Consider the following 18,876-nt stretch of genomic DNA (forward strand, 5'->3'; position numbering starts at 1 on the left):
CAGCAGAGCTAGATCTTAGTTTTGTGGTTTATTGGGGTTTGTCATGTAAAATACAGCCAGGAACAAAGCCACCGCAATACCGCTTTTGTATGTATTAAACAACGTAATGTAACAACAAAATTACATGGAGAAAAATAAAACAATTATCTCCCATACACTACTGTACCAGATCAAGTAGATGAAATTTATAAAAAGGACTGGAGAAATATAGCAAACAGGGAAAGATGAGCTTCACATTTTTATAATGCCTTCCATGGAAGTGGCCATTCACATTGTGCTCTGAGAGAGTGGACCACCCTGGGTCTCCGTGAACGGGGGAACTGCAGACAGTGTCCTCCATGACAAACACAGTGGAGAAGAACAAAAGTGAGGAAGTTGTGTAGGCGTTATTATTCTCTGGCTATGTATACAGAGTGGGGCGAAGGTAGGTGTAGAGTTTGTATGGAAAATAATACAGGAATTAATAAATAATACAAGAATAATCTGTGTTTTACACACAACTGTAAACCTACTTTTGTACAATGAGAGAATAGGAGGTAAATTTTGGTTGTATTTTAGCCCCTATTTTTTTTGGAGATAAAAAGTACTTCTGGGGAGCATTTGGGTCAGGAAACCAGAGCCAGGCATTTATAAGATAACATAAGTGTGCTGTTCTTGATATAAAAACTGATGGGATGGGGCCAAGGTTGTAGCTTGGCAGGCACTTGCAGGTCTTAGTGTCCTCGCTATCAAAACAGACTAAGCTCACTGGGTTGTATTATAGTTTAACCGAGGAGACAGAAATGCACCCAAACGAACAGAAAAAGAATGAAATACTCATCAGAACTACTAAATAAATTTGAAAATATTTAAACTTGATCAAATAAGTAAAAGTAAGTTTTCAGGAAATAATTAGATGAACAAATAGCAAACTTGCAAAACAATTATCAAGTGGTTTTTATACTAATACATTGGGTATTAAGGTCTCCATAGTAAGAAACCGAAAGCCTGAGTATCCTTGACAGAGTGAGCAGGAAAACTTGAAAACTCATCAGGGCCCCACATCCGCCCCACAGTGGTCAGTCCTGTGGGGGTCCTGAAATGCTAATGAAGTAGCAGTTCTGCTACAGAACCATTTCTGATCTTGGAAAAAGATCAGAAGCCACTTATGTTCTCAAACCCAAACCCCAAAAGAGGAAAGATCTTTGCTGGAGGATGTGGTCAAGCTCCTTATCAGTGTGCAGACTGGAAACACAGCTGGGCAGCAGACAGGTGTGTTTCAGAGGAGAGAGAAAAGCGGGGTTTCTTAGAGTGGAGTTCGTTTCTGAGAAGAATCAGTCCTGCATGTTAGGGTCAAGATTGATCCAGAAAGGTGATTGTTAGGTGCCCGATGCTCTGGACAGAGGAACAGCTTCTTCTGGAAGTTATTTGGGATGTCACCTGAAGGTTTGATGTACCTCCAGGTGTTGGCCTAAGTGCAGAAGTTTAAGATTAGTTAAGGTGAGCCTCATACCTCAGCATACTTTATTTTAATAATTTAGCAACATGAACACAGTGACTCCATATTATTTCTTCACTCTATTCTTCAGTGCTGTAAGTAGCACGTAAGGAAAATGGAGCAGTCTGATGTCTGAATGAGGAGTGGAGAACCTTGGCGTGCACTGGAGCAGTGTGGCCAGGGGGCTGAGGGCAGTGCGTCAGGGCAGCGGGGAGAGTGCCGCTGGGAAGAGTGTCTGGTGAGGTGCAGTTTCTTCCCCAGGCTGGGCAGGAGGAGGCCTGAGGTGCTTATTGTAATGCTTGTCTGAGACCATCCAACCAGGAAGGCCTGGTCCTGTTGATGCTTGTCTTCAATTTATGGCAAGTAAAAGTTATTTTCCAGTTGAGTTACTAATGTTTACTTTCCTTTAAAATATATACTGAAAAATGAAATCTCAAAAATATATTAAGTAAGTATCGTTTGGCTATATGTGGATATATGGCAAACAGTGGAATACCAGTGGTTGAAGTTGAGGAAATAGGAATAAGCAAAATAGCTTTATCATCATCTCTTCTCAGGTGTGTAAGAATGAAATATAGGACGGGTAAATTTTGCAATAAAAGAGACAAAAAACTTCTATGTTGTGCTTTTTCTTAGAGATAATACAGGTAGCATGCTGGAGGCGGGGGTGGGTGGGGGCGGAAGTTAGCAGAGAGATTGCGGGCGGCCCTGGCCTACAGAGTCACTTCTAGGCCTTTTACCCCCACTTGCTACTCATAGCCCACCCTCCTTGCCCAGCCATCCTTCCTTCTCACTCAGCCCTGCGGAGCCCCCCTTCCTTGCTTTTACCCCATTGCCTCACCCGTGCCCACTGTGGTCACGGGAACCCTTGATTGCCTCTGTCTCACCTGGTAACATCAATGGGCCAGGTGGGTGGCATGTGGCGTTTGGCCACCTGGATAGGAGGAGCACTTTGTGCTGTTCCCCTCACTCAGCGTGGTGCTGTTGACTGGTTTTGTCTTTGTCCACGACTGAGCCAACACCAGCGTTTGAATCCATTCCTTATAATGCTGGCCTGGAAAATATGGTTCCCTCATAAAGGAATCTGTGGCATTGGCAGTCCAGAGGAGAGATGCCTTTTTTGCTGGGAATGTGCCAGTGGGGAGGACTGCAGCATTCTAGAGGTACTGGTCCTGATGGGGCCAGCGGATAAGAGGAAGTGTGTGTGAGAAGGTGCGTTGGCTGTGTGCACCCCACTTCTGAGGAGGCCTGGCACTCTAGGACCTTCCCTACTTCCCTCAGTCTCCCTCCAGCACCTTCCGTTCCCTTGAGGTTCTTCTGTCCCAAGGCTCACCTTTCAGTGCATCAGTGAAATTTGGTGTGACCTCTGCTTCTGGATGGACAGCGTGATGCCACTGCGGGGGTTGAACACTCCCAGTGGTTAGACAGGGTGGTCAAATGAACCTTCCTCAGCTGGTTCAGAAGCTCCTTGGGGTCTTTGAGGGTGGACTTACTATGCAGTTAGGTGATGCAGGCCTGTTGTGCACCCTTCATTGTCATTCTCGTTGAAACTACCCTGAACTGAGCACAGTTCTGGAACATACCACTCAGCCCTTGCCCTGGGGAAGATTTGTGCACGCATGTGTGAGAGAGAAGAGAGACTGTGTGTGTCAGGCTTGAAGCCTCCCAAGTTTGGGAGAGGGAGGGAGAGACTGGGGCCTGGGGCTCCCCGGGGTGTTAATTCGGAAAGGTCCCCAGAGGAGGGGGAAGAGGCATCAGTTACTCTGAGCAGTTACCCAGCATTGACTGTTTGTTGTCTGTTGTCTCCTTCTGATTATAAGGCGCTGGTTAGAATTTTGGATACATCGGAGGCTGCTTTGTCTTAGAAGCACATAGCTGTAAATCAGTCAGAGTCGGTGCCTGTCTTGCCTGGGCGCTTTCTGAGACCATTGTAACCAGCAGTACCTTCTCCTTTTCTTGGCAGTAATCCAGTCCCTCATAGCACTGGTGAACGACCCCCAGCCCGAGCATCCTCTTCGGGCTGACCTAGCTGAAGAATACTCTAAGGACCGTAAAAAATTCTGTAAGAACGCTGAAGAGTTTACAAAGAAATATGGGGAAAAGCGACCTGTGGACTAAAATCTGCCACGATTGATCCCAGCGAGTGTGAGCAGAGACCCGAGCAGTGCATTCAGACACCTCGCAAAGCAGGACTCTGTGGGAAATTGACACGTGCCACCGCCTGGCGTTCGCTTGTGGCAGTTACTAACTTTCTACAGTTTTCTTAATCAAAAGTGATATAGGTAACCTGTAAAGAAAGGATTAAAAATTTAAGATGTTCTAGTTCTGCTCTCTTTGTTTTAAAAATCACTGCTTCAATCTACTCTAAAAGAATGGTGTTTCTTTTCTTGGTCCAAATTTATCCCAAATCTTCAATTTACATTTAGACCTTAAGGTTTAACATAAAATGTTGTGGTTCCCTTTCTGCCCCTGCCCTTGCAGCTCTCACGTTCTCGCATTCAGTTTATGTTTCACTCCCTCCCCAGACCCAGCCCTGTCTCCTCCACAAAGGGGAAGAGGCAGTTCTGTCCAGTCGGGTGGCTTCTCTTCCCCTATGTTGCGCTGCCCAGTGTGGGAGTTTGTTCAAATTCTGCTGGTTCCAATTTATAACATCCTTTTTAAAAAATTTAAAGACAAGCCAACTATTACCACCACCACCACCACCCCCCCAAAAAAAGCTGTGAAAAGGGAGGCCCAGCTCTTATGTAAAAACCTGGCCAATGTTACCACAATAACGTGGATTAAGTGGCAGCCCATGTCTGTGTGTGTGACTGAACTCCAGCCTGGCCTGGCCTGCCTGGGAAAACCCTGCAACACAGGTCTGCTGCCACCCCAGGGGAGGGCCTGCCACCCAGAGGACACTGCGCTTGTGCCAGGAATTTCTCATCGGAGAGGCCCCTGAGGTCGAAGGTTGGCGCTCCTCCCTGCAGCCATTTTAGAAGATGTGTTGGTCATCGCAGACAACGCTAAAGCCAGAAGGTCGTTTGAAATCCCATGGTCACCTGTCAGCAGGCTGCATCCGAATGTGCCACAGAGCTCGCTCTCCAACTCCTCAGTGCAGCAGCCCCACCTCGGCCCGCCCTCAGCATGGCTGGACTCTGCGGGGTTGGAACTGGCAGGACGCGACTGCAGCCAGCACCAGTCTGGGGTCCCTGAGCCCCGCTGGCCTCTTTCTGAGCAGCGGGCAGGGCCAGCCCCGCCCAGCCTGGGGACAGGACGGCCTTCCCTCTGCCTCCGGACTCACAGCCTTTGCAGAGTCAAGCTCCACTTGAAGCTCACTCAGTAATATCCTTTACATGTGTTTTATATTGTTTCGACTGCCTTTTTTTGTAGAAATAAAAATTGACCTTAGAATTTATCCTCAGATGAACTTGTCAGGATTTGAATGTTAATGTCTTTTTCAAAGGAAGTGGGATTGTCCCTGAACTAGTGGAGAATACATGTTGCTGACACCCAGAGGGAGTCACCAGCTCCGCTTCGGACACTGGTGGCTTCGCTTCTTGGCTCTCTAGGGCACTAGATTCAGAGGAGAAATGACTTAAAGAAACTTTGCTCTGTTTTAATTTTAGTTCTAAAACTGAGATCTTTCTAGGGCTTATGACCTGTAAGACAGCTTGGTTTTAGTGTGCAGAAACGGGAGCGATGGGGAGGTTCAGCAGCGTAACGCTGTGTAGTTGTCTGGGTTTGTCGCCCTTGCAGTGTGTTAGTGAATTCAGCTTCTTTAGTCCTACATACTCCTGGGACAGGTTCTGGGGACTCCTGTACGCCCAGGAGAGCGGGGCCGGCATTTCCACATGTCTCTTCATTAGCAAAAAGGTGATGATGGACTTCATTTCACTCACAGATTTGTAATAAAATGCCAAATTCTATCAGAAGCTGTCCATGTAGGCCACCATCGTTGCTTCTCTGAATGCAGAATTATTGCCATTCTTGGAAATTGTCCCACTGCTTCGTGTTTCTACCAGCATAGTTCTGCCTGCCTGTCACCCCACTTCTCTGTTCACCGCCAGAGGTACCTTTGTCAAACTGGCAGCCCTTCAGGGTACTCTCAGCCCTGGCATTGTACCCCACCATTTGCCCCGGTCAGGACAGGCCTGGCCCTGGGAGAGCAAGGCCATAGGTGGTCCCTTCTTAAGGCCTGGGTGGCTTGCTCCATCCAACCTGAAGCAGTTCGGTGGTTGCCAAGCCCTCAGGGCAGGCTTTGAGCACGCTGGTGCCCTGGCAGCGCCACAGCCAAACAGTTGGGTCCTCTGGAGAAGGGGAGAGCTGTCACCACTGACCTGAGCCCACTCTGGAATTTATTCCTGCCTGAATGGAACCAGAAGGGGCCGGGTCCTCACCCTCCTCCCTGCCCCCCACGGCAGAGAATAGGCTTTCTAAGATGCTGCGATCCCGTTCTGCTGCCCTTAATAAAAATGCTCTCCAACACTGATTTGGTCGTGTGGGTTTCTTCCTTACTGGCAGCGGCAGTGCCAGGAGCCTGTGCTCTCAGAGGTATGGGAGGGGGGCTGGGGCCTCTGGTCTCCCAGTTTCTGCCTGCTTCTCTCTCCGCATGCCCAGCCGCCGAAAGAGGCACAGAGGCCTTCCCCGAAGAGAGCAGAAAAGGCTTAAAGTCCAGAATATTGGGGTCTGCAGAGGGACCCCTTGGGTGTCTCCGGAGGGGACAGCACCTCTAGGTGTGTGCATCACTTCAGTCCTGTCAGCTCCAGCAGAGTGGTATTGTCCATACTTGGAGGAGCAAGCTGGCTGGTCCCGGAACTAATGAGGGTGGCGCTGAGGCACTGATTCGGCCCATGGCCATGACACTATTTTTTGATCAGCCAAGTTCCTTGCCTGTTAAATGAAACCAGTGGAGACCAGGCCTGCCCTGTCAGCCAAGTCGGCAGGTTTCTGGAAAATTTTACCTGGGGTGTCATGTTACAGGGAAGCAAGGAGCAGGCCGGGTGCTCTACCTTCTCCCAGCACTATCCTCTGTAAAGCTCAGGACGACCCTGTGGACGCCATTATTCCTATTTTTACAGAGTGGGGAACTGGGCCTTCGTGACTGCCAGGGTACATGGCCTGTGGTTTTACAGTCTAGCTCCTACTGCGTTCCACCTTTGGTCCCTCTGAGCCCAGGCACAGCCACGGCCTGCAAGACCCCTCAGCTTCCTGAACTTTGGAGCTGCCATTTTCTTGCCTTGTTTTAATTGTTCAGCTTGAAATGTGCACCTACTTCATCACTTTAGTGCCCATTGCAGCCTGGCTTCTGTCACCCTCTAGCCCCAAGGGCCTCAGGACTTCCTCAGGGTCAGGTCTATAGGCTGGTGGCCTGAGCCCTGTTCTTTCTACACTTGGCAGCACCTGCATGCCCCACCCTGCAGGGCAGCCACCTGACCCAGTGGGAGGCAAAGCCGGAGCTTGAGTGAGTTCTTCCTGTCCATCCAAATTGGCTTCTCGATCTTTCATGCAACAAGGGGGAATGGCAGCTACTTGAGGATCAGAGCTGAAGCTGGGACTTCAGCATAGTGCCTGGCCCAGGCAGTACTTGGTAACCAATCCTGGATGGTTAGAAGTGGTTTTTTTAAAAGATGTCTTGGATGATTTTTTTAAAAGATTTTATTTGTTTATTTTTAGACATAGGGAGAGAAGCATCAATGTGTGGTTGCCTCTTGCATGCCCCCACACTGGGGACCTGGCCTGCAACCTAGGCATGTGCCCTGACTGGGAATCGAACCAGCGACCCTTTGGTTCACAGGCTGGAGCTCAGTCCACTGAGCCATACCGGCCAGGGCTGGAAGTGTTTTTGCTTGCAGACTGCTTCTGGGGGGTGCCATGTGGTTCTCAAGACATACTAAAACGGACTACCCAATACTGCAGAAACCATAACCAAGGTCCCGGAAGGGGAGTCTAAAACACTGAGGGTCCCTAGCACTGGGCTGGTCCCTCATCTCTGCTCATGGGCCTCACCCCAGTTTGATCTAGCGTCTACAGATTTCCAAGAGTCCCTCCTGCCCACCCACATCTGCCACACAGCCAGCTGCCTCCTCTCAGAACAGCAGAATCCCCCTTGAGGAAGGTGCTCCTGTGCCAACAGGCTACCTTCAGGTCACCCCTGCTAGCTCCAGCCAACAGCCTGCAGGAGTGTGGCCAGACCCCAGTGGACTGAGTTAAAGAGGCAAAGGCAAGACTACAGGAGGGACCAAACTCCCAGTGACCAGTTTATAGCCGTGAATGAAAGGTAGGAGGAAAGGGGCTGTACCTAGAAGAGTCAAGGTCTAGGGAAGGTTAAGATGGAACCAGAAATGGGGGCTGAAGCCATAATCCAGGATGGGGTTATGGGTGGATGGAGGCGGAAAGGACGGAGATTCCCCACCTTGAGAAAGCTGAATGGCAGTCAAAGCTGCCTAGGCCAGGAGAAGGCTCTGTTGCCACCTGATTCCATGACTGACATAGTGCATGGCAAGAACATGAACAGAGAGCTTCAAAGCCCTGCTCTGCCACTCCCACCACTAGGTCTGTTAAGTGGGCACATTAGTTGCCTGCACATAAGCAGTTTCACATGAGACAAGAAGGATCACATGGTTTTCCATCCCCCAGAGCAGGTCAGGACTCCCTGTGCTTCCAAGAACTTCTTCCCCTTTCCCATCTGCTCTGCTCCCCGTATCTGGTCCGGGCTCAGGGTATCCACACAGCACCAGGGCCAGTTGGGAATTCGGCATCCTAAATAAATATTGAGATAATACACCTCTCTAAAAATAGCCAGATGAGATATTCTCCCCCTACACTCCCCAAAGAAGAATAAAACATAAGCATGAGCAAAATGAGCAAAAAGTAGAGCTTGTTTTATGTATCTTTTCTGGAATAGTGACCAGGTTTATGCCCTGAAAATTGTTTCTGTCCGTTTGTGTGTCTGTGAAGGTTTTCTGGGCAATAGTAATCTCTCACCACTATACCTAAATAAAGAAAATGTTTACATGGAAATGTGAAGAGCCCAAAATGCTTGGCAAGCCCCAGGCCAAGATGTCACAGGCCGAATCTCCTGCAGCCAAGAGGGCTTGCGGAAGCTGTGGCTACACTCCACAAGTCATGAAGACCTGGGCATAGAGGTGGCATCATTCTGCCCAGGGAAGTCCGAGAACCCACTCTAGGGTTTGGTTCTGGGCTGTGCCAAAGCTCAGCTCTTGCCCCCTTCCTGAACACTGGGGCATTAGTTCTTGGCTGTCAGCATCACAGTTGAGAGGACTCCAGGAAGGTTTCCAGAGTGGCTTCGCCAGGGACCCCTTCCCTGGGTCTCTTGGAGTCTAGGTCATGGAGGGCACAGACCTGCACACCATCCTGGGCAAGCAGGGTCTGCAGTGTGGGTTCAGTGAGGACACGCAGTTCATGCAGCCGCTCCCAAGAGCAGGAAAAGGCATCAGGGCCCTCACCGCATCCTCCAGCTGGTGGCACACTGGGGTAGCCTGGGTGGGTCATCAGCTCGGCTGTCAGGCAGTGGCCTGTGGGTGTACCTTCCAGGGCCCGAGCCAGTGCCCCTGACACGCGATGAGCTGACATATGCCGGCCACAGGTGCTCAGGCCCACGAAGATATCGGTCCACCTGTGGATACCCAGGCATCAGAGCAGGGACCAGCAGGACAGTGATGGGCAGGGCTAGGCTGAGGGCTGACGGATCAGAGGTGGAGCCACCGTTGATGGAAGCCCCACTCCCTTCGATGTTGAGAAACGGACTCAGCTGGCCTTTTGCACAGCCAGCTGGACCCACTGGGACCTGGGCCAGGCAGGGAACAGGACACAACTGTGGGGGAGGGGAGGCTCACCTTAGACCTCTGCGGGAAAAGGGACCCACAGCTGCCCGGGCGTCACGCTCCACGGTGCAAGCAAAGGCACGCGCCGGCGCCTCGAGCCAAGTACAGCTGCCCAGTCCGTGCTCCAGAGGCAGCCGAGTAAAGAGCACCCCGTGGGCCTGCAGTGCCTCTGCAAACACCTGACACACACCTGCGGGCGGGTGCGGTGCAGTCAGGGTGGAGCACGCCTCCCTGCTTGGGAGCACCTCCTACCTCACCTGGGCACACAGCCTGGGACCACTAACCTGGGAGCACGTGCACGTGCTGGTGCCCGTCCACGTGAGTGGGTTTCCTGCCCAGTAATTCCTGGAAGCGGCACAGCTGGGCCTCCAGCTCTTCCCGCACCTGGAAGGTGAGGGCAATAGGCACCTTAAACGTCCGGAAGCAGCTACTGAAGAGAACCTCTCCCTATGTCAGCGTGTAACCGCTCCAGAGTTGGAATCTGGCAAGCATCCAGCATGGGCTCCCACCCGATTGCGTCAGGGTGCCCTCGGGGCGGAGCCTTGGTGGGAGGGGTCCTCCTCCGGCAGCCGCGCTTTCGCACCTGGGACAAGGCCACATCTCCGGCCGCTAAGGCCTCCCGAAATCCCATCTTGCCAAGGAAGAAGCCTTCGGGCCCGAGCAGGGAGGAGGCACCGCGGCGAGCCGGGCCCACGGGGCGGCCCTCGGACAGGTTGGCGTGGAGTCCAATGGGGATTTGGTGCCTGAGGGTAGAAAGCGGCGGGAGTACTGGCGGCCACGGAGCGGCGATGACCGAAGCCCTCCCTAAGTCTCTGTAGGGGGTCGCTCCTCACCTGCGAGACAGCTCCGCAGCGCTCTCCGCCGCCGCGCCGTTGACCAGTAAGGACACGCTGGTCACAGCCCCGGAGAGGAAGGCCTCTACGATGCCCTCATCCCGCCGCGGGCAGTAACCAAAGTCGTCCGCCGTGACCACCAGCTGCACGCGCGGCCAAGACATCCTTTCCCAACACCTGCGGCTGGGACGTGAGGGGAGTGGACTACAGCTCAGGCCCCGCCCCTAGACGCTCACACTAGACGCGCCAGCACTTCAGCTTTGTTCTTGCCACCTAGCGGTCCGCGGTAGCCCTGCAACGACCTCCCACCTCCACCCCGTGGGCAGGATCCAGCCTAAAGTTGCCCAGGGCTATGTTTACTGCAACTCGAAACTTTCAGTGACTGCAAAAATGACACTTAATGCGAAAAATACAGGAAAGATAACTTGAAGAAAGAAATCTCAACCTTTCCAGAGATTAGTGCTGTTAACTTTCTGGGTGTAGTGTCCGTCTAGTGTTCTCACTAAGCAAATAGACACACCCCATTCCTCTTTTCCCCCATCCCAAATTTTGAGAAATAGTAATCGAATCAGTGTTATTTCATTCTTGTGTTGTTTCATTTTTTTTATAGTGACTATGAACTTTTTCATGTTTTTATTAGCTGCTTTTTTTTGGTCCTCACTCAGGGACTATTTTTTTCCATTACTTTTAGAGAAAGAGGAAGGGAGAGAGAGAAACATGGATTGGTTGCCTCCCATATGCCCCTGGACTGGGGATTGAACCCTCCACCCAGGAACATGCAGTGGCCCAAATCAAACCCTCAAACTTTTGGCTACCAAAGGATGCTCCAACCAACTGAGCCACACTAGTCAGGGTTTCATTAGCTCTTTATGTTTCTTTTTTCAAATTGCCCATTGGTCTTTTACTGATTTTCCTTTCTTTTAATTTTTTAAAAAATGTTACTTTTAGAGAGAGGAGAAGGGAGGGAGAGAGGGAGAGAATCATTAGTGTGTGGTGCCGCTTATGTACCCCCTAATGGGGACCAGGACCACAACCCAGGCATGTGCTCTAACTGGGAATCGAGCTTGTGACCCTTTGGTTCACAGGCAGGCACTCAATCCACTGAACCAGACCAGCCAGGGCTGTCTTTTATTGGTTTTTCTAAGAGGAGTCTTTTTGGTGGTTTGTAAAAGCTCTATACAAGAAGAAAATGAAAGAAAACATGTAATGCCAATCACTTCATTTGCAAAAGCACTAACCCCTGCTTCCATCTCTTAATTTTTACATTTGGACTCCTCTTTTTCTCTGTGGGCCAAAGAAGCTTTCCCTACTCATGACTATACAAATAGTCACGTGGTTGACATGATGTAGCTGTCCTGATTTTCCCAAGGGACATGCAGTATTTATGTTCAGCCTACAACATCAGTGATGTCCTTTCTGTTTACCAATCTGTTTTACAGATGAAAAAACTAAGCTAGAGAAGGGAAGTTTCTTGCTCATAGTGACCCTGCCCAAAGTAGTGGAGCTGGGACTGGATCTGAAGCTCTGAGGTTGCATGTGGGTCTGCTCTGGTCCTGTAGGCCCTGGCTGCCCCCTGGGTCAGGGGCAGAGATGACAAAACCAAGCTTGAGAATAACAAATAATAGCAACTCCCATGAGGGCGGTGTAAGAATTGGAGACCTCAAAGAGTTCACCAAGCTCTTGGCATAAGAACTGTTGTGATTGTGCCAATCAAATGTGATTGTTACATCATCGGACTTCATTCAACCATCATTCTTTGTTAGGAAGCTGATCCTGGAAGGGCCAAAGGTCCTGAGTGCCTGAAGATTGGAAGGCGAAAGTTGACATTTATTGAGTATCTATTCTAATACTACTAGTGGTATTAAAAATATTAAGAGATTAGGGTTGAGCACCTCGGTCCCCACCCCCAAGGAGCTCCATCTGGTGGACAAATAAGTAATAACAAGCGTGTGACAGAATCTGAGATGGGATTTGCGGTCATTCTGTATGCCAGGGAAGGGTGAACCTTTTGGGAAGGCTTCTCTAAAGAGGTGGCATCTGGAGGGGGACTGCATGAGGAGTTTACCGGGCACAGGGGGGCCCGGTAAAGGACATTGTAGGGTGCTGGTGTGTGTGTGATATGAAAATGTGATCTTCATACTTCCATGTGGAAGGACATTCAGCTCCTTTTATAGAGGAGGAATAGAGGGTTAAAGAGGTGGAACAGAAGAGCTAGGAATTTAAGCTGGGTCTGTGGCTTAGAGTCAGGATTCCTTCCACTGAGCTCAGGGAGAATGCAAAATGGGGAGGGCTCAAAGCAGACCCGGGCGTTGTCCACATTGGGCGAGGGGAGGATACTGGAAATAAGACAGAAAGCAAGAGGCCGGGGACAATGCAGGGACCGGAGAAAAGCTGAAGAAGGTGCCTGTGTCTCTACAGGGACTGGTTTTGTCCCTTAGGCCCCCCTCTGGGCAGATGTAGAATGAGGATCAGAACCTCTCCCTCTGGGCTCTGAATGTTGCGAGGCGGAAGAAATGGGGGAGGAGCCAATATGGGCCCCGCCCACTACCTTTGTGTCGGGGGCACTAGAGAATGAACTCCCATTGAGAGCCAATCAGTAAACCGCATGCAAATAAGCACGCTGGGAGGATTTGGGGTGACCCCAAGGCAAAGTGTCCCTGCCCTCTGGAGGGCGCAGATCACACTGGCTGGCACCGAGTGATGTGCAGACTTTGGTGAGCGGATGGGCTCTGGGACAGAGACAGATGCCAGGATGACCGGGGCCTGGGAAAGGAGAAGGTCTGAGAGGGTCAGGGACAGGACGCAGACATCCTTGGGATCTCACCCCGACAACTCTGGGCACGGGTAGACGTCCAGAGGACTCCAGCAGAAAACGGGTCATAAGGCGTATGGGATGGGGAGAGCAAGGGACCTGGGGACCCCTGGGCCACTGGCACAGTGTCCAACAGCCGGATGGAGAGTTGAACACTAGGGGAACTCTCACTCCATCTCCTCACCCGACGCAGAGAGGAATCCGCAGCTGCATGCAACACGGAAGAGAGGAGGCTGGCAGCAGACCCTGGGTACCCACATCATGACCAGCTGTCGCTACCACTCGGGATACCTGGCAGATGATGAGGCCGGCCACACCCCATACCTGTCCCGGGTATGTGCCCAACAGAGCCTACTCTGGGGCCTGACCAACCCCATCATGTTCCTCACCAGCTCTGGTGCCCCAGATCACAACCATCTCTTTATTCTTTTCTTTTCTTCCTTTTCCTTTTCCTTTTCCTTTTCCTTCCCTTCCCTTCCCTTCCCTTCCTTTTTTTTTAACATCACTTTCTCATTTCTTATTGACTTCCTCTCTGGGCCTCTTACTGATGTCCTTAAGGAGTGACTCTCAGGAGTGACTACTGCTCTGACCCCCTGCTGGGCCCTAGACATGCTCAATTTCATCCAGTGTCCCCTGACTTCCAGTGGCCTGGGAGGGGCTTAATGGACTGGGCTCCCAAGTGGGATCAACGAGTCTACTCAGGGCTCGGGACTCAAGTCACAGAAGCAGCCGTGGAGTGTGCAGGGCTCAGGACCACAGGTGGTCCATGCAGCCCAGCAGCGCAACAGGCCTGGCCTGCTCTCCAGACAGATGAGGAGCCTGAGTAGGATCCAGGGGGGTTTTGTGGTTACCTACTCACACTCCATGTGAGGACAGAAGTGGGCTTTCGGGCTCCCAGGCCAAGGCTTGTGTCTGTGAAATGTACACATCAGGGAAGCTTCAGAGCAACCCTAAGTGGACTCCCACTCTGCAGACCAGGAAACCGGACCTCAGGATGGGACATCATGCCCATAGTCACACGGGTGGCAGAACCAGGGTCCAAACACAGGGCTGCCTGACCCCAAAACACATTTCCTTCCACTGCCCACTTGCCCCCCAGCTCCTGGTGCTTTAGAATCCCAGAGGTTCCATCCTCCTCTGGGGCATTCCTGCCCACTGCGTCTTCCCTGTCTTCTCAGGTGCCGCCACCTAAGAAGCCAGCATTCCCGAAAATGGGGCAGACCTCCAGGCTGGGCCACATGCCACACCCACCTGAAATGTATGGCCCCTCAGGTAGTTCAGGGCTTCGCAGCCACCATCAAAAGTTGAGGGGCCCTCGGCCCTTTGGTAGCTTCCTGGATTTCCTTGTTGAGGGCCAGGTGTTGGACAGCCTGCAGAGGGTGGTGGAAGAAGCAGCTGAGCGCATGGCTGCCATGAAGACAGAGACTGGGGTGCCGCTGGTGGAGGTGCAGGACCCAGTGGAGGTGCCCAGGGGTGGGCGGCGGGTGCGTGCCCGGCCCAGCCACAGCACTGTGCACCGGCACCGCGTCAAGCCCAGCCTCTGCACTGGGCCCCCCAACAACTACCCATCCTGCTCCAGTTCCATGTCTGACTCACACAGCAGCATCACAGCTGACTGTTTGGGCTCCCACAGCCAGGGCAGCAACCTGAGCTGCCATGGCGAGGGCCCACTGCCACCCTTGAGGGATAGACTTTTGCAGGAGAAGAGTCTCAAACGGCTGCTGCGGCTGGAGAACAGAGGGGTGAGCTGTGGCACCATGGCCCCAGGGGGAGGTGGGATGGAGTCCACCCCAGAGTCCAGGTTCAGACCTGGCTTGGCTGTTCCTGGACACCTCTGAGAATCCGCCCTTTCTCTTCAGAAAAGCCTGGGGCAGTCCTGCTCCCAGGGGGACTCTCTGCTATGGGACTCGCTGGGCTCAAGTTCGGGCATTCTCGCAGCATCAGAGCTGGGTCCTGGAGAGAGAAAGCCGGTCTTCCTCCAGGGAGAGTTCAACAAGGATATCAAGTCCTTGCTGAGCCAGCCAGAGTCCTTCCACCTGCCTGGCTACTCTGCACTCCGCGAGCCCCATCTGACCCTAGACTTCCTGGCCAAGCACCACCTCTTCCCTGCCCTGCAGAGCGTGGTCAACCAGGCTGTGGACAAGCTCAGTGGCGCCCGCCGCCACAACGGCTGCCCTCTCTTCCCGTCAGAATGGGAGCCCAGCACAGAGCCCAATTTGGAAACTTCCAAGGAGGCCATACCCACCGAAGGGGAGGAGGAGCCCTATGATTCTCCCCTCACCACAGCCTCCAGCTACAAGATGGCCCGAAAAAAGAGCAGCAAGTCTAGAGGACGGGGCAAACTGAAGGAATGTGGTTCTCCTGTGTCTAGTGCCCAAGGGGTCACCAGATTCAGGCTCCAAGTGGTACCCACAGAAGAGACCAAGGTCCACTCACCCCACCCCAGGCAGGAGGCCCCTGACCAGGGCCCAAAAGAGCAGAGACAACCCATGTTCACTTCTGGGCCCCTGAGCTCCAGCCAAAGGGCCCAGCCCTGGCGGAGGCTGCACCTCACCCTTCCCAGCCCCGGGATCAAGGTGGAAGTGTCCAGCCAGGCCCACCTCACCCAGGTTGAAGCTCCGCCCGCCTCCCCCTGCCCCCTCTCCTCCCACTACATCTCTCCGCCTACTACCTCCCCCTGTTCTCACCACTCCCCTCCTTGGAAAGAAGCTTCTCCCCATCGCTCACTTCACTATCACCACAGATGACATCCTCATGGGTGGGACTCGGGGGGTTAGGGGCAGGGGTGCAAGAGAAGGGCCCCTTCAGCCACCATTCTTTGTAGCCACTGTCACTGGCAGGTACCCATGGTTCAGGTCTCTTGCCCTGCACTCTGGAAACCACCTGAGCAAGGGACAAGCTCACGGGGCCCAGGAACCCTGGCCTAGTTACTGCCAGGTGTTATTGAAGAGAAATAAAGGCTACTGTTAATTCTGGGTAATTTTTTTAACATTTGCACGTGAATCCCGGAGACCCTTCCATGCGGGAAGAGTCCTATCCCCTGCAGACAGCAGCCCAGAGTGCGGCCCGGTGTCCCAAGTCTAGGACCCTCTGACCCTACTGCCTTGGACAGCACTCCGGTGTATCTGGCCCGAATGGGGAGTTAGTTGGCCAGATGATGAGATGTAGAAGAGATGTAGGTGGCTTCACCCTGGTGGGAGTCCAGCAGAGCCCCCGACCCTCTCCTCACCCAACAAGGCACAGGCACACTTCCCTTCTCTGAACCAGGCCTGGGCTGGGCAAGAACCTGCTGGAACCTAGATTGTCCAGCTTCAGTTTGGCTGACACTGTGCCGAGGTTACCAGCCTTGTCCTGGGCCTGACTCGTGTGGCCAGTGTGGTGATGACAGTGTGGTTAAGTGTGAGGGTTGGCTGACCTGTGCTCAGCTGTTTTAGGGGGACAGCAGAGCAGATGTGTCGAGGCCATACCTTTAGTGGGATGAACATGGTGTCCATGTGGGTGACATGAAGGGCGCTCTGGGTGTGAGGGGCATTGCAGGGCAGCGAGAGTGGCATGACGTGTCTCCCTTTCCCTCCCTGGCTGCTGCACAGAGCCCCAACTACGAGTTCATGAAGAAGACGAGACTGCCCTCCATCTCATCCAAGTCCACGGCCCGCCTGTCCAACCCCTGCCACGAGGAACTTGTCAACTATCTGACAGAGCAGGCTGTCTCCTTGCTTGTTTGCAAGTATAAGTTTGAGACAAACCTGGCCAAGCAGCTGGGCTTCATCTCCTTCCCCATCACTGAAACACTCATGGACCTCTTGCTGGGCTTCAAGAAGGTGAAAGGCTCCCACATCTGCCTGTCCTCGGCAGTCGACTGGACCTGCCTGCTGCAAAAGCTGGAGGAGGCCCAGTGGGACCAGCAGGTGCCCGAGCAAGGGCCCCAGCAAGAGCCCCAGCAAGAGCCCCAGCAGGCGTCTCAGAACGACACCTCCCATCACACTGCCCCCGACGGGAGCACTTCCCAGCACAGCGGGGAGCCCTACTCTACCATACCCAAGCCAGCTGTGGCAGATCAGGAGGTGACTGAGAGTGAGCAGCTCCACACTGAGGTCCCCCAGCCGCTCACCCCTCAGGAGAACAATACGGCTGAGGAGCAGGCGCCCAGGAACCTCTTGGAGACCCAGCTCTCCGTGTCCTGCGGTGCTAGAGTGGGCTCCACCCAGTATGAGCAAGTGGCGCCCACGGGGGAGAGCTGGAGCGGCGAGGAGAAGGAGGAAGACAAGAACTAGAAATGTGGGGGTGATGAGAGTGAGACCTAGAGAGCCCGCAAGCCTCAAGCGGAGGCAGAAATCAGCCACTCCACAGATGGCCCTAGAGATCCCCCCCAAGTGCCGCTGAGCTGAACTGAGTTCTAGATTTCCTGCTCTTCCTCCCTTCCTCCTGCTTCAGGGAAACGCTGCCCACCCTGCCAGCCCCTGCCCTGAGCCGAGGTCAGAATGGGCTAAATGCCCACAAGGAACTCTGCTCAGCCTCTCAAGAGAGCCAACAGCAAAAATAAAGGTTCTGGAGCACAGTTTTCCTGTTCGGCACGTTCAGTCTCCTTTCCATGTGCCTGCTCACTTGCCCTTGAATAGGACCTCCAGTGGGCCGGTCTGGCTGCAGCTGGCCTTCGTGACAGCTGGCAGTCCTCTGGACTCCATGACCTCACATGCCCTGTTGAACACAAACCCCTGTCCAGGGCTCGTCTCTACTCCTGTGTACTGCATCTTCCCGGCTCTTCAAGCCGTCAGGGTTCGTGGTTCCCCTCCATCACAGCCCCTGTGCATCGTGGCTCCTGCTTCCAGAGGCCTCCTCCTCTGCCAGGGTGACTCCCTCCCGCTGACATGCCACACCTCACGTTCTGACTGAGGGAACACACTCTCCTGCTGCTCCCACGACTACCTGTCTTCCTAATTTGTATTTCTCACCTCCAACTTCTGAAGCTGAAGGTTCCATGCCAAGCCACATGGGGGCTGCTGGTTGGTCAAGCACAGGATTGGCTGCCCCAGGTTGGTCACATGACTACCGTTTTCGCTTTGGCCCTAGGCAGGACCATCCTGCTCTCTCCAGAAGGGTCTATGGGCACAGCAGGTATCATCTCCAAGGTTCTCCTGGGGCTTCTGGCCTTTCTGGGCCACAGGTCAGCACTCTCCTCCTCTCTACCTTCCTAGGGGAGTATGTTTTCTCCCCGATAAGGCACCTTTGCCCAGGGACCAGCTCAACCTCCCCCCTCACCAGCCTTTTCCCGTGGCTGAGAGAGCACGGGGAAATGCTCTACAGTGACTCACCACGTAGAAGGTAGGTCTCTCCCGCCTCTCCGTTGGAGCCTGCCCGGTGCAGAGAGAGCCCAGGACTGCTTCACCGAGCCCGAGCATGCTTCGTGGCCCACACCTACGGACATGGCAACCCTGGAGCTTCCTCTGGAGCCAGGCAGGGAGGACCTTCCGCGTAGCCTCCAGCCCTGCGATTCAGGGCGAAGGGCTTGCTCTGCTGTGAATCAGAGGGACCAGAGTCTTAAGGTGGGGGGGCCAAGGACTCATTTTTCTTCACAGAGCTTTTCTGGTAAGGATCTTTTAAGGAACATGCTCAGCCTGTAAGACCCGCTCCCTGAGGCCACCCACTACTACCACCACCATAGTGTGGGGCCATGACAGCCATTTTCATTCCCTATTGTCGTACCACTTGGCCATAGTGGCTTGGCCATACCGGCACATCCCTAGTCCCCGCTAAGCCAGTTGGGTTCCGTCCCAGGAGCCTGAAACTGAGATGCGCAGTCGGGTTCAGTTTGCACTGACGGTGTGGATGGCGAGCAGCAGCCACCTGCCACCCCTCTTCAAGGAAACCAGAAATCCTGGTGGCGAGAGGCAGCCGAGAAGGGGAGTCCCAAGATTCTGAGAGACGGGA

The 18,876-nt window shown here is 53.2% G+C and overlaps 3 protein-coding genes across 4 annotated transcripts in view; 2 read left to right on the forward strand and 1 right to left on the reverse strand.

Annotated features, from left to right (window-relative positions):
* Positions 1–5,944, forward strand: part of UBE2L3 (ubiquitin conjugating enzyme E2 L3) — a 45,848-nt gene extending 39,904 nt beyond the window's left edge. For both annotated transcript variants that reach the window (XM_037067301.1, XM_037067302.1), the window contains one exon: positions 3,441–5,944. In XM_037067301.1, coding sequence (XP_036923196.1) covers positions 3,441–3,595 — 155 coding nt within the window. In that variant the 3' untranslated portion in view covers positions 3,596–5,944. The remainder of the gene's footprint in view (positions 1–3,440) is intronic.
* A 2,390-nt stretch (positions 5,945–8,334) lies between these two features.
* Positions 8,335–10,324, reverse strand: YDJC (YdjC chitooligosaccharide deacetylase homolog). Its single transcript, XM_037067452.1, has 5 exons — positions 10,137–10,324; positions 9,887–10,046; positions 9,588–9,687; positions 9,316–9,493; positions 8,335–9,095 (listed from the first exon to the last, which is right to left on the reverse strand). Exons 1-5 carry the CDS (start codon positions 10,298–10,300, stop codon positions 8,726–8,728), a joined length of 972 nt encoding a protein of 323 aa, XP_036923347.1. The 5' UTR covers positions 10,301–10,324; the 3' UTR covers positions 8,335–8,725.
* A 2,716-nt stretch (positions 10,325–13,040) lies between these two features.
* CCDC116 (coiled-coil domain containing 116) lies at positions 13,041–18,334 on the forward strand. The gene is made up of 4 exons (XM_037067382.1): positions 13,041–13,281; positions 14,127–14,690; positions 14,808–15,374; positions 16,539–18,334. The coding sequence occupies exons 1-4, from the start codon at positions 13,210–13,212 to the stop codon at positions 17,220–17,222; spliced, it is 1,887 nt and encodes a 628-aa protein (XP_036923277.1). The 5' UTR covers positions 13,041–13,209; the 3' UTR covers positions 17,223–18,334.
* The last annotated feature ends 542 nt before the right edge of the window (positions 18,335–18,876 follow it).

Source organism: Sturnira hondurensis, unplaced genomic scaffold (genome assembly GCF_014824575.4).
Source record: "Sturnira hondurensis isolate 20B ecotype Veracruz unplaced genomic scaffold, ASM1482457v3 Scaffold0017254, whole genome shotgun sequence".
Taxonomy (NCBI): domain Eukaryota; kingdom Metazoa; phylum Chordata; class Mammalia; order Chiroptera; family Phyllostomidae; genus Sturnira; species Sturnira hondurensis.